The sequence below is a fragment of the Stegodyphus dumicola genome, chromosome X1 (genome assembly GCF_044657685.1).
Source record: "Stegodyphus dumicola isolate Sdum_Otavi_A_Nest chromosome X1, ASM4465768v1".
Lineage (NCBI taxonomy): Eukaryota > Metazoa > Arthropoda > Arachnida > Araneae > Eresidae > Stegodyphus > Stegodyphus dumicola.
Window position 1 is genome coordinate 226,016,798 of NC_140780.1, and position 13,704 is coordinate 226,030,501.

At 30.7% G+C, this 13,704-nt stretch overlaps 1 protein-coding gene across 1 annotated transcript in view; it reads right to left on the reverse strand.

Annotated features, from left to right (window-relative positions):
- LOC118185682 (sushi, von Willebrand factor type A, EGF and pentraxin domain-containing protein 1-like) overlaps positions 1-13,704 on the reverse strand; it is a 113,405-nt gene that overhangs the window by 46,928 nt on the left and 52,773 nt on the right. Inside the window, exon 9 of the mRNA XM_085808693.1 lies at positions 12,476-12,655. Within this exon, the coding sequence (XP_085664819.1) occupies positions 12,476-12,655 (180 nt within the window). The remainder of the gene's footprint in view (positions 1-12,475; positions 12,656-13,704) is intronic.

Below are 13,704 nucleotides of genomic sequence, written 5' to 3' on the forward strand. Positions count from 1 at the left end.
GTGCTCACTTCGCGACAAGGCAAAAATACACAAAAACTCAAAATATCTATATTAAAAATTGGAAGATATAGAAAAACGTAAAACACCAAATACAGTTAAAACAATTTTTTTTTTTCAATTAAAATTACAGTTTCTACGCAAAAACAAGCAATTCGGCCAGCGGGCAAGAAGGCAGACTTTTCAGCGCACTTCTGATAGTTTACTTTTGGTCTCACTCGGCAAAAAGACACTGAAAGCGTAGAAACTGACTTAATTTGTTGTGGACGCTATGCTGAGTCAATATGTAGAACAAATTTAATAACTTAAATGATAATTCCAGAATGGATTAAGCATAATTTAATTCGCAATAATAAAAGAAGACGTTACTTTGTTGTTGCGCAGCTTAGTTTTTATAGATTGGCAACAAATCCACTATTTTGCTAAGTTTCAAATGTAAACAAATATGGCTGCTATGCTAAAAAAATTAGGCTTAGCCGCACTTAAATAACTTTTAAATTGTTGATAATTCTGAAACTATAACATGCAGGTTAACTAAAGGCATAAAAACCTTAACCGGAAGATAATAAGAACATAATTCAATCATTTATAAAGCAAAAATTTGCACAATTTACAAACATATAAGAATAAAGAAACTGAGCCGTGTAACAGAGTGGATATATATATCTTTTTTTAAAAAAAATTCAAAAATTTTTTCAAACATTCAATTTTTGAACATTAAAATTTTTTCTAACTATAAATTAAATTAAATTAAATTAATTCAATTAAAATGTTTTTTTGAACTTTTAATTAATTAAAATTTTTTCGAACTTTCTTTCAAACTTTGGAAACATTTAGAGGAACATTAACATCAGTTTTCACACATTATATCATTTTTCACTCATTCATTGTAATTTTAAAATCCTTAGCAGTTAGCAACTTTTTTTTTCACACAAAACAAGCATTTTACATTACTTTAGAGTTTACAGCAACATTTATTTTTACATTACTTTAGAGTTTACAGCAAGATTTTTACAATAGATCATACAGGTAGCAGCTTAACACTCAACTTTACATAGTATTAGCACCCTCAACCTCACTGTGTTTAGCAAATGCTACTCCACTCTCCGGTGTAAAAAATATGTAGTTACAAGGTAAATTAAAACTTACTATTTACTTGCCTTTTTAGTATTATTTTTGTATTTTTATAGATTGTATTTAGTTTATTTTGGTTTACATGCATAATTGGTGTTGGGGAAGTTCCAGAATAGGCAAAGGGTTTCTAAATTACTTTGGATTTATACTCTTAATTACATTAGCAATGTACTTTTAATTTAAAAAAAATGTTTCATAGTCGATTTGCTTACTAAATTTCTCAAAATTCTTTCATAGTTAAATTTCTTATTTAAGCAATTCACTAATTTTGGTTTTCAATAATTTGCCCATGCCTATATGGATGATGAAACATGAATTAAATAATTGGAGAGTTAGGGTTTGGAGGCAACTTCCTCTTGAAAAGATCTGTCTCCAGCCTGCACAGCAATTATTCACTTTATACAATTAATTTTTTTTTTAAATTTTAGGATTAATTTTTGGATTATTATATACATTTTATCATGTTTTTAGATACTTGCACTTAGTTTACATATGCTTTCTGAATTTAAATGTTTTTGCAAATTAATTCGCAGCAACAATTAATCTTTTATTTCTATACAATTGAATTTTCACAGTTTAAAATTTAAATTAGCTTTATATAATAGAGAATATTTGTTATATATATATATATATATACATATATTTATATACTTTTGCTGCGGCTGATTGCAACCAAAAAGGGAGGTGCACATCTACGTGCTATAGCAGTCCCACATAGAAATTTTAACGTTCTGAGGATATTCGTTTTTGAGTTATGCAAGATATATACATACGTACGTACAGACGCCACGAAAAATTCTTTTATGAATACATTTTAAATCAGTTTTATAATTCGTTTCAGGAAAAAGAATCCTTTATCCTACCCTTTCTTTCAGATGTCACTCAAAAACATCGTTAAATTGCATTCGATAGCGGACAAAATGGATATTTCCGTTAAAATACGCCCACCAGCGGCCGAGCGGTAAAGTCGCTGAACACTGGTAGTTCGGTCCGAGGTTCGAATCCCGCGAACGGGCTGGCTGCATGGGTGTTTTCGTGGTTTTCCCCATGTGTAACGTGTATACGAGCCAGTTTCCCTTAGAAAGTCCTCCACGAAAGGCATCCCTCCTCTTAGGCAGATAGCCCTAGTGTGCTTTGCCATAATTAAATACACCGTTAAAATACGGTACCCGGAATTTTTTCGTGATTGAAATACTTCCTTTACTTCGTACAAGGAAGTAAAAAAGGGCACTTACTGTTTTGATCTCCCGCCAGTCTCTCTCTGTGTATGTATATATATATATTCAAAATAAAGTAATTAAATATATATGCGCACGTGTGTGTGTGCATAGGTAAGGGAGGTAACCTTTACGGTCCAAAAATTCAATACCGGCCCAGCGTGCAGAACCACTACACCACGAAGGCACGCTAGGAAGGCGGAAGAAATACCTTATAAGATAATATGATTTTTTTTTAATTTTTTATTTTTTATTTGGTACTTCAAGTAAGTATGTGATTGAAAACAACATATTACATTTATAAACATTACGCGCATTCTTGGAATTACACGAACTGCAGTGAGAATAAGTTCATTATGAAGACGAGCTCTCAGTATGATGCTGTAAGGTTTATCCTAAGTTGTTAGCAGTTATCTTTTTAGTTAAAGCTACTTTCCTGACGCTTCTAATTTCAGCTTACAAATTTCCTGCCAGATTATGTTTTTAGACTCGCGGTTAAATGCAAATGAAGGAAGAGCAGTACTTAAATTCGAAGTTCCACTAACTTCGTTAGAGAACCTGAGATTCTGACTAGCGCGCGTTCGCCTTTTGGCTACACTGTCTCTAAGCTATTACTACGCTCGGCCGTATTTCAGGCCCCTGATGGCTTCGCCGTTTAGTTAGCTTTTAAGCGGCCAACTCCTGTAGAATTTTCATAGCTTCGGCTATATTTTTTTAATTAAGCATTAGTTAAGTTTTAAGCTGTTCTATACGTCCTGAGAAAGGGCTATCTGTAAAACTTTATTTTGCGCAATAAAGGGTAATTAACCCTTCTAATAAAAGAAGACGTTACTTTGTTGTTGCGAAGCTTAGTTTCTCTAGATTGGCAACAAATCCACTATTTTGCTAAGTTTCAAATGTAAACAAATATGGCTGCTATGCTAAAAAAATTAGGCTTTACGCGTCTGTCTCCTGAACTAAAGCAATTATTCGCTCAAGGTCCCGCACACTTAGCTGTAAATTCTAGAAAGGAACCTTATAATGCAATTAAATATATTATCCTCAATCTTCAATTCTGTGTTTGTTTTACTTTTGTGTTGAATCTCTTTTCAAACCAGACTCTCCCTAATGTTTAGACTTTGACAATCAAGGTAACTGTAAGTTAAAGTTACTGTTATTTTCAATTTGTAAAAAGAGAAAAAACAAACAAACAAAAATAGACAACAATTTGTATTTAAGGTTAGGTTATTTGAATATGGCAAAGAACATGACAGTGTTGCGAAATAAATAAATCAAAGGTTCAATTGGACTAAGAATAAATGATTAGGTAGATATCATACGAAAAGATTCAGTTAAGTATAAAAGGTTTGGCGCAACAAAACCGCCGATAGCAATTACAACTACTAACCGTTTTGCAACATACTACTCGGTTAACTTAACTGCACTGTAACTAGACGCTCTCTAAGCAAGACTAACTGTATCATTATTTATACATGAAAAACTGATTGAACCCGCCAGTCAATATTTTTTAATTTCACAGACTTGGAGGTGAACTATACTCTTTACATATAACTTTAAAACAAGAAATAATACTAATACAGAGTGTGCGAATATATCCGCAACTGAGAGCAATCTTCTTAAGAGGGATGCCTTCGCGGAGGATTTTCTAAGAAAGCTGGCTCGTATTCTCGTTACACGTGTGAGAAAGCAACAAAACCAACCGCGCAGCCAACCTCTTAACGTGCGTTGGAACAATGGACAAAAGAAGGAAAGGCCCGAAATGGTTTTCCTTAAAGCAGTGACACACCCCTTGGTTTAGCAAAGCATTCAATGACTTGCAGTTAGAAATGTACAGGTTCTGACGTTTTTGGCGGTAAATATTTTGTAATTACTTGGTACATTTAAGTATAAATGCATATATTTTCTTTTTCTACAATATTTCACAGTTCTAACTATGTGAAAGAGTACACTGCGAAAAAAAAAAAAAAAAAAAAAAAAGTACAGTTGTACATCTCCAGTTTTACTGGGCCGATTGACAGAATTCAGCTTGCGTTTTTCATGTCTCGAAAGCACGACTTAGGATACGTATTAGATTTATATATAGCATTCTAATATAGGTATTTTGATACAAAATCGGTCTTTTTCTGAAATGACATACAACATTTTTTCCATATTTCAATTCTATTACTCAAATTACGCCAAACTCCCAAGTTTTGTAAAATCTGCACGAGTAGTTTTTAAAAAATTAATTCTCAAAATATTAGCTTCTCAATGTTAAATGAGTTTGGTATATATATATATTTATTAATGTCTCTTTTTTTTATTAAACTTATTTGATTCTTCTTTTCCCATTTCAAAATTTAGGTTCCTTAGAAATAAAATTCACCCATTTTTTATGATTTATTTTTTAAATTTGTATTTTTAAATAATTTTTATAAATTTTTCAAAAAAAAATTTGAATTATAATCTATAAAAGTTTTACCATCATCTTAAAGTAGACGTATTTCTAAGCATACCTATAAAAATTAGTTTTTTATTCAAAATTTCCGAAGATATACATGGATTTATATATTGGCGCATTTTGAAATTTGGCATATTTGTTGAAAGCGATAAAACATCAAATGTGGTTTAGACACTTTGCTAAAATTATTTGAAAGAAGGGACGACGTGGCTTTTTTTCCGCTCATTCCTAATGTAAAAAAGTAGGAACAAGGTGCCTTTTTTTCTCTTCGGCATAGTGAAAAGGCAAGGAAAATTCGTTGCCATATACTAAGAAGTTCGCCAAGTGAATTATGGTGCAAACTGAAAAAAATTGCGCCAAGATAAATTTTTGAATTTCTTCCTAAATTTTGCAACAAATTTTACAAAATATAATATATAGGCTTAATTTGAGTCATAGAATCGAAATATGGAAAAAAAATTGGTATGTTATTTTAGAAAATTTTGTGTCAAAATACCTATGTTAGAACTATGCTGTATATAAATCTAATATATGTCCTAAGTCGCGCTTTCGAGACATGAAAAACGCAATTTGAATTTTGTCAATCGGCCCAGTAGAACGGGAGATAATAGAGCTGTGCCCCTCCCCTTTTTTTCTTTTAAATAATACTTCATTCTGAAAGGAATTAAATACTATACTTTTCCCGTACTCAGGAGCAGTTTTAATTTGAATGAAATGTTTCCACAAGTTTTCACTAATTGCATTACACATAAATTTTAGGATAATTCGATTTTATTCCGTTAACTATTACAAAAACTAAAATCAAATTTTATTGTATTAGTAATATTAAAATTATGCATTATTTCTTTGCTATTTGCAGGACCTCTTTTTGAAATACTTTTCTCGAATATGAGATGATTTTCAACTTCTGATGTATCTTTTAAATATAAAATCATATTATAATTAATGTCCTGTTTCGTTTATTTCAAATTAGGGAACGTTTATTTTAATAGTTAAATACTTAAATATTGCTGCAAATTTCCATGTACTTAACACTCTATGAGGATTTCAGGAAGGAATAAAACGGAGGGGGTATTATTATTATTTAAAACTTGTAACTGAATTATTATAAAATATAAGGAAGTAATTCTTTTAATTCTTATAAAAAAATTTTTCTGATCCTCGAGTTTGTTAACAATACACATTCTAAAAATTCTACTTTACAACTTCCTTTAAGACCGCATCTCATATACTCTGCTTTACAGCATCTTTTTATAGTTTGTTTTCCAGTATGAACAATTCTCGCTTAAATAGTCTTATAAAGATATCTGTCAGCAGAATTTAAATTCATGTTTACAATTAAATGTTAAGGTCATTATATATTTAGCCGATATTTATAATCACTATAAATTTAGATATATTCAATAACTGGACTTCTTTACAGTAACATTCATAGGAGTTTAGGCATGAATAAATAATTCGTTTCCAAATACATTTATACAATAATTTAATTAATATTTAGGTATTTAATTAATTATTACGTATTAAATTAATAATTACGTGCAAAGGCAAATGCTTGTTTTTAAAAGGATGTGCGTAAATACTCACAGTAATTTACTATAACTTAGTATATATATCAGAAATTTTATGTAAAAAATATGTATAAATATAAATTGAGTGAAAATTACATATATTATTTTTAATACACACTCAAAAAGTCAGTTTCTTTAGAAAGTCTTCCACGAAGGCATCTCGCTCCTTAGGCAGAAAGCCCTTGCATGCTTTACCCTATTTAAGAAGCTTAATCTGACCTGAATTAGCTGAATTAGAAATATTTTAGCATGCATAATATTATATTTACATTTAGCCATCAAGTTGCAAACTTTTGATTTAAGACACGTTTTTGGATGCATTCATTATCAAATTCAAATTTTCTACTAAATATATTTTGGCAGAGTATTCAATATCAATTATAGCAAATTTTAGCAATTTTACACAAGTTAATTGTTCTCTAATAATATCATAAATAAAAACTATCGATTTCACTTTTAAACATTAATCTGATCATTGTCATCAGATCACAGTCTTGATTGCCTTACTCGGCATAACCAGCTTTGCTTAATTTTTGAAACAGTAAAAAGCAGAACTAATTGATCTAAATTCACAAACACCTGAACTTTACATTCTGCGAGGAAATCTATATTATAACAATATGCAAAATCTGTTGAAATAGAATTAATAACATTAATTATGTTTTTTTTTTTTTTTTTTTTTTTTCCCCATGTCTTAAAACTGCTTCGAAAATTAACAGACCACTACTCAGTCTCTCCTCCTTTTCTTAGGGATTAGTAGCCCGAATTGATCATTTTTCAATTATATGTACCCTAATGAGTTTAAAATGAGCAACTATTATAACTCTGCCCTAAAAGTTTTAAAAACTACCTTTAATTTGCTGTTAAAAAATAATCGAATACGGAGTCTCAAAATTGTTTTTCAATTTATTTCTTAAGAAAACATATATTTTAAAATTTTTATCGCATGTTTTTTTTAACTATGCATTATTTTTCAGTTTTTTTTTTGGGGGGGGAAGGAGAGAAAAAGAAAGAAAAGAAAAATAAATAAATAAAAACAATTATTTGTTTATCCATAATGCTGGACACAGTGGGTATTACAATAGTATGCGGATGACAAAAATGTATTTTAATTAAAATATTTCCATATGTATATAACATAAAATAAAAGTAGCAAATTCATTATTAAGGGCATCCTTAAGAAGTATACAAATTTTCCCGCTTATACCAGTTAGTTATAAGGCAATTGAGCTTTAAAGTGTGTATGTGTGAAAATGCAGTTTGTATAGTTATAGAACGTTTGAACTGCAAGCAACTCGAATCCACCATATAGACTGCTATTACCCATCCAGCAATGAATGTTTCTTTTGCGGAAACAGCTCTGCTTTTCGATTTGTGCGGATTCTCCCGCTAAACCACTGTCAAGGTAAACTTTGACGTAAACAGAACTTCCTTGTTCATCAAAGCTCGGCAGCACTGCGTTAGCCGTGGAAGAAGGAATGCGCCTCCTTCTATTCCTTCTTCCGTGATTCGAACCCATATCAAATTATCTATATTCACAGGTCTTAATCTCTCAGTTATTGGTGGAGCATCTGCATTTAACTAAACATGGTTATACATGTTTATAGTTGCACAAAGTTTGCCTTGCAAACATTGTAGTCTGTTCATTGAAGTTAATCATAACCAAATTTTTTGCTCTTTATTTATGTCATCTTAAGATGCATTTATTATAGGAATTAAGATGACATAAATAAAGAGCAAAAAATTTGGTTATGATTAACTTCAATGAACAGACTACAATGTTTGCAAGGCAAACTTTGTGCAAATATTCATTTCAGCTAATAAGTTTATAGACAGAAAAGAATTCTTAACCCTCTGTCGGGCGCAACGCAAAAGTTACGAATTTGGATTCAATGCATCTACTAGATTCCTGTATGACATTCATTTATTAAAATTGAAAATAACCATTCAATTTCAATTGTAATTGAAAATAACAAGCAGGAATTTTATTTATTTAGAATAGAACTTTATGGTACTTTCTTTTTAAGCGGCTCCCTCGGTCCGTCACCAAAATCGGAAGATTTATCTGAAGAATTGGCAAACTTAAAATACCAGTAACTTGTAATAAAAATAAAAGTAAACTTGGAATAACAGCAATATATAATATAATATAGTCACATATGCATTTTTTAAAAAAATTGTTTAATTTAATTTTAATTTATTAAATTAGTAGATTTATTTTCATGGATAGATTTTACACTTGATTTACTTATGCTTCTGAATTTAAATGATATTGTAGATTAGTTCGAGAATTAAATCTTTTACATGTTTACATTTTTAAAATTATTTTAAATTATTTTGGCTTTTTTCCTTTTTTTTAGAATTTAAATTTGCTTTTCTACTTTTTTACTTTTATACGTATTTGTTTAGAATCTAAATTTGTTTAAATTTTAATATAATATAGTATATGTAATTTTTAATGTGCACAGTGCCGAACTTGTGCACCCCCCCCCCCATGTTTTTTAAGCGAAAACAGATTATGGTGTACATGGGAAAAACAATATAATATATCATATAATAGATTATATATAATGTTTAATATATCGTGTAATCCTTATTTAAGAATTCAAATTTATTTCATTTGCTTTCTTTTGATATATTTGTTGGTAATGTTTGCGAATAAATGATTTTGTGGTGGCAGCATGAAGGAAGGGGAAAAAAAAAAAGGCATTTGGTTCTCCCATGTGTAAATAAGTATTCGTAACTTACCAAGCCTTACGGACTGGAAGAAACAGCGTTTGCCGAAGTCCTCATCTCCTTTCTTCTCGCTTAAAAGCAAGATTGCTACAGGAAGTTCTCCCATGTACGCAGCTCTTTTCGCTTAAGAAATCACAGAATTTTACAAATCCGGCATTGCACACTTTAAGCAATATATGTATTATATTATAATACTGTGGATTTTCCTTTTTTGAATATTGCCAAAGTGTTTTCTAATTTTCGCCAAAGCGCTTGCGGTGATCTCTTTAACAAGGAAGTTACAGTTTTACTTAATTTATCATTGAAATTACAATTATTTATTATTGTTTAAAATGCAGTGCATTTATTATAGGAATTAAATATATAAGTCAACAAAATATAAAATCGTGAAGCTGAAAAAATATTGTCACTAAACAGGAGCAAAGAATTTGTCAGATTAAATATAAAAGAAATGCTTAATTAATAAATTTGAATAATTATATTATATTATATACACGTGATATATATGTATATCACTTTATATACCTGTTGTATTTTATATACGTGAATTATACTTCCAATTTATTTCTGGAATATCTGAAAAGATAGCATTATACAGTAATTTTGAAAAATATAGTTTATAAAATTTTTATAGTTCGCAGGTAATCCCGAGTTAAAGGTCTGCCTTTTGGTGACTAAAAATGTTATTTTTCTCCCTGTTTCTTTACTTTTGCTACGTCTATAGGAATTAGCAGTTAATTTTACTGATTTCTTTTGGAATATGTATAACACATTGGAAAAAAAAAAAGGAAAAGAGAGAAAGAAAGAAAGTACTATTAGGTTTTGATGGCCGTAAAAAATCGCCAAACTATTGTTGATGCCAGTGCTGCCAAAAATAATTGCGGCAACCCTAATGCAAGAAAGGAAGTATAATAGCAAATAACTATCTAAGATTGAGTTTTAATTTAGATGAAAGGTTAATTTCATATAATACTTTTTTATAATTATAATTTATATAAATAAGGCTAAACATGACTGATCGAAGGATAAGAGTAAATAACTATTTAAGATCATTATTATGATTTATATAAAAATTGCTAAACATAACTGAATGGATGCCTGCATCGCTATTTCGCTACCGAGTTATCGCTAAAGCATAATTTCATCTCTTTGGTTGTTCAAACATAATTTTCGATAATGAATGATGCCTAGGTCGATTTGTACATAGATAAAGTTAAGGGTCTGCGCAGTGCCATTTTTGTGCAATTCTGGGATTTTTTTTAAGTGAAAATAGACCGATGTGTACATGGATACCGAGTATGTGCAATTAATTCTTAACGCGTCAAGCAGTGTGTGATTCTGTACTTTACCCAAAATTCTATTGCAGACTTTTCGTTATGGGCAATTCCCAAATTGTTAAATCCATAGGATATCAGACAAGGATTTAAAAATTAAACCAGTATTTCAATGGCGTCTTAAGAAATATAGAACTATATAAATTTACGCAATCTGAAATCAGCGCGTACGCTAGATTTGGCGTGCTGTTAAATAAGCGCGTTTGCTAGATTTGGCGCTTTTGCACATACATTTTCGCGGCAATTTTTTTACGGTCCTCAAAAGGGAATAGTACCGAAAGGAAATGCTTTTGTTTACTTAGAAGGGTATAATATTATTCAAAATTAGTTGCTAAATCAATGTGAACTGAAAACTGAAAGTTTGAAAATCTACTACATTTGGCGATGCAGTACGTTTTTGAAGATTTCAGGGAATTTTTAAATTTTGTTAGAAAGTTGGTCATTGGTGAAATAATTCGTGAGAAAGTGCGCCTTTGGCCATAAAAAACTCTGTTTTAATTTTTTTTTTCTGATTATCTATAGAATTTCAAAAGATAGTATTTTTACTATTATGTGTTTCTAGATCAGTAGATCCATATATACCTTCTGGGAAAAAAAAAAAAAAAAAAAAAAAAAATGAGGGTTTGTTAGAAGACCTTTCTTATCAGTGAAAAAAATTCATATGAGACCGGATAACTAACAAGTCAACGGTTGCACAAAATCGCTTGACAACTTTAATAACATGTCAAAGTTTAAAAACTTTAGTAATTCAAAAGCAGGGATGTGTTTTAGTCACATTTTGGAGCGAAATCATATGTGGTCTTAAAATGTGACTGATGAGAGGACATATGCGTTCTATGAAATATCATATCACATAGTGGAGCTTAGAATAAATTAAAAAGAATAATAATAAACATGTTATGCAGAATGGTAACAATTTGCTGATTTACAGCAACATATTTCCTTTACAGTAAGGTCACAGCACGTCTTATGAGCAATTTAACTCTAGCAGAGCAACACTGCTCGTGTAGACTAGCCACCATGTTTTCTGGATATGGAGACCATAAAATATATTTGGAACCCAAGAAAGCTGGCAAACGTCATTTACCACCAGCGTATACACTGAAGGAACTCCGTAGAGTTGTTGTATAAAGACGCAAATTATTGTGCCAAATCCTTCTGAATAATATGATGCAGAACATGCCAAGAAGTGTTCAGATTTGTTTGATCTACAGGAAACTTTTACGGGATACTGAAGGCAAATAATATAATAGCGCATATTCGATTTTAATAGGTTTACTTAAAATTTAAAAAATTCCTATTTTAAAAAAAATCTCTATGGGCAAGTTATTGAAACTATTTTACACAATGATATTATTTTGTTTTTTTTGGTACTTACGTATTATCCCGTCGTTACGTATTATTTTTTGGTACTTACGTATCTTTGGTGGAAATTTCGGCAATGGCCGCCATTCGGAGTTCTTAAGAACACGGTCATCCATAAATGGCGCTAAATCGCGTTACTTGGGCAGCAGACGGGTTAATAGCAAATGCCCCTTTCTTCATTACTCACCTTTATCTTCATGTTTCGCATTTTCTGGAAAAGTCAGTGGTGTAGATCTTTTTCTGATATGTGTGTATTTTATGTTTTAAAGGATTATTGATAGGAAACGTAGGAGAGTCTCTTAGGTAGGTGATGATATTATTAACTACTTAGAAGTTTCTATTGGTTAAAGGTCTTAAAGTAGAAACATTTAAGTGATCGTGTAATGTTTTAGAATAAAAATACAGGAATACAATACATAAAAGATTGCGTCTTGTTATTAAAACATAGCTGAAAACTGAAGGTGTATTTATTTTTTTTTCCGACAAAGTTCAGTAAAAACTGATAATTATTAATTTTAACTCACATAAGTAGTTCAATTTTACATTGCAAGTTGACCAACAAGATAAAAAAATGGATTCAATTTTGAATCAGTAGTTTTATAACGATGTTAATGAGGAATATTTTAGTTCTATAGTCACTGCTTTATATCTAATAACATGATTGCAATTTAAGTTACATACTTCTACAAACAGCTGTAGTATAACTCCAAGATCCATTTGGCAAGCATTGGGTAATGGCAGGAGATCCTTCTATGTAGTATCCTTGTTGACACATCAGAACTTTTATAGATTTAGAATTATTCAGCTGCAGCCATTCGCCATTTGTCATTTCATTATCGTTGTGTGACAGGCACGTGATTTCTAAATACAAATATATAAAAAATGTGGCTTTCTGAGAATATAAAAACACAATAGAAAGTTTATTAAATGACAAAAAAGAAGAATTTAAAAAGTTCAAGTTTTTATAATTAAATATACACATAAAATATTTACAGGAAATATCAGCAGCTAATTCTTGGCATTTGAACTAGCGTATAGACGAAATGAGAAAATGCATGATTTCAAAGGGAATACATGTTGTTTCTAATAATCTGTTAATTCATTCTTATGCTGTATTAAGTTTTAATTACTTTGGTGTGGTGTATTTAATTATAGCAAAGCACACTAGGGCTATCTGCCTAAGAGGAGGGATGCCTTCGTGGAGGACTTTCTAAGGGAAACTGGCTCGTACACACGTTACACATGGGGAAAACCACGAAAACGCCCATGCAGCCAGCCCGTTCGCGGGATTCGAACCTCGGACCGAACTACCAGTGTTTAGCGACTTTACCGCTCGGCCGCTGGTGGGCTTTAATTACTTTGAAATTAGTTTTTATACTCCTGTTAATTCCAGCCAATATATAAAATAACATAATTTAACCTAATTGCAATTATGTAGTGTTTCAAAATTATTTTATTATTTCATAGTCTTCTTCAATATTAGACGTTGTTAGTATCACAATAGTTACGCTAGCGTTACTGCCTGTAAATACGGGGCTATTCAAAATAATTAATACAATTTAAAATAAATATATTTTTGAAGTTTGTGAAGCTCAGGGTGGAGAAACAGTCCAAGATATTTCATGGGTGCTCTGAGTGGCTTCTTATACTTACACGAGCAATGCTGAGACAACATTTGATTTTTTTTTTTTTTTTAATTACTCTGGAATCAGAGCTTAAATTGCACCCGAGCCCACCGGAGCTCGGCTCCGATACTTCTTAGTTTTCGGGAGATATTTTAATTCTAACCGGAGAGCACCGGAGTCTTAAAGAAGAAGGCTCCGGTTTATTATTTTATGTATTATGTACTTATTTTATGTAACTGAACAATTATTTAGAAATTTGATCTCGAAAATTTTAACTTCAGCAAT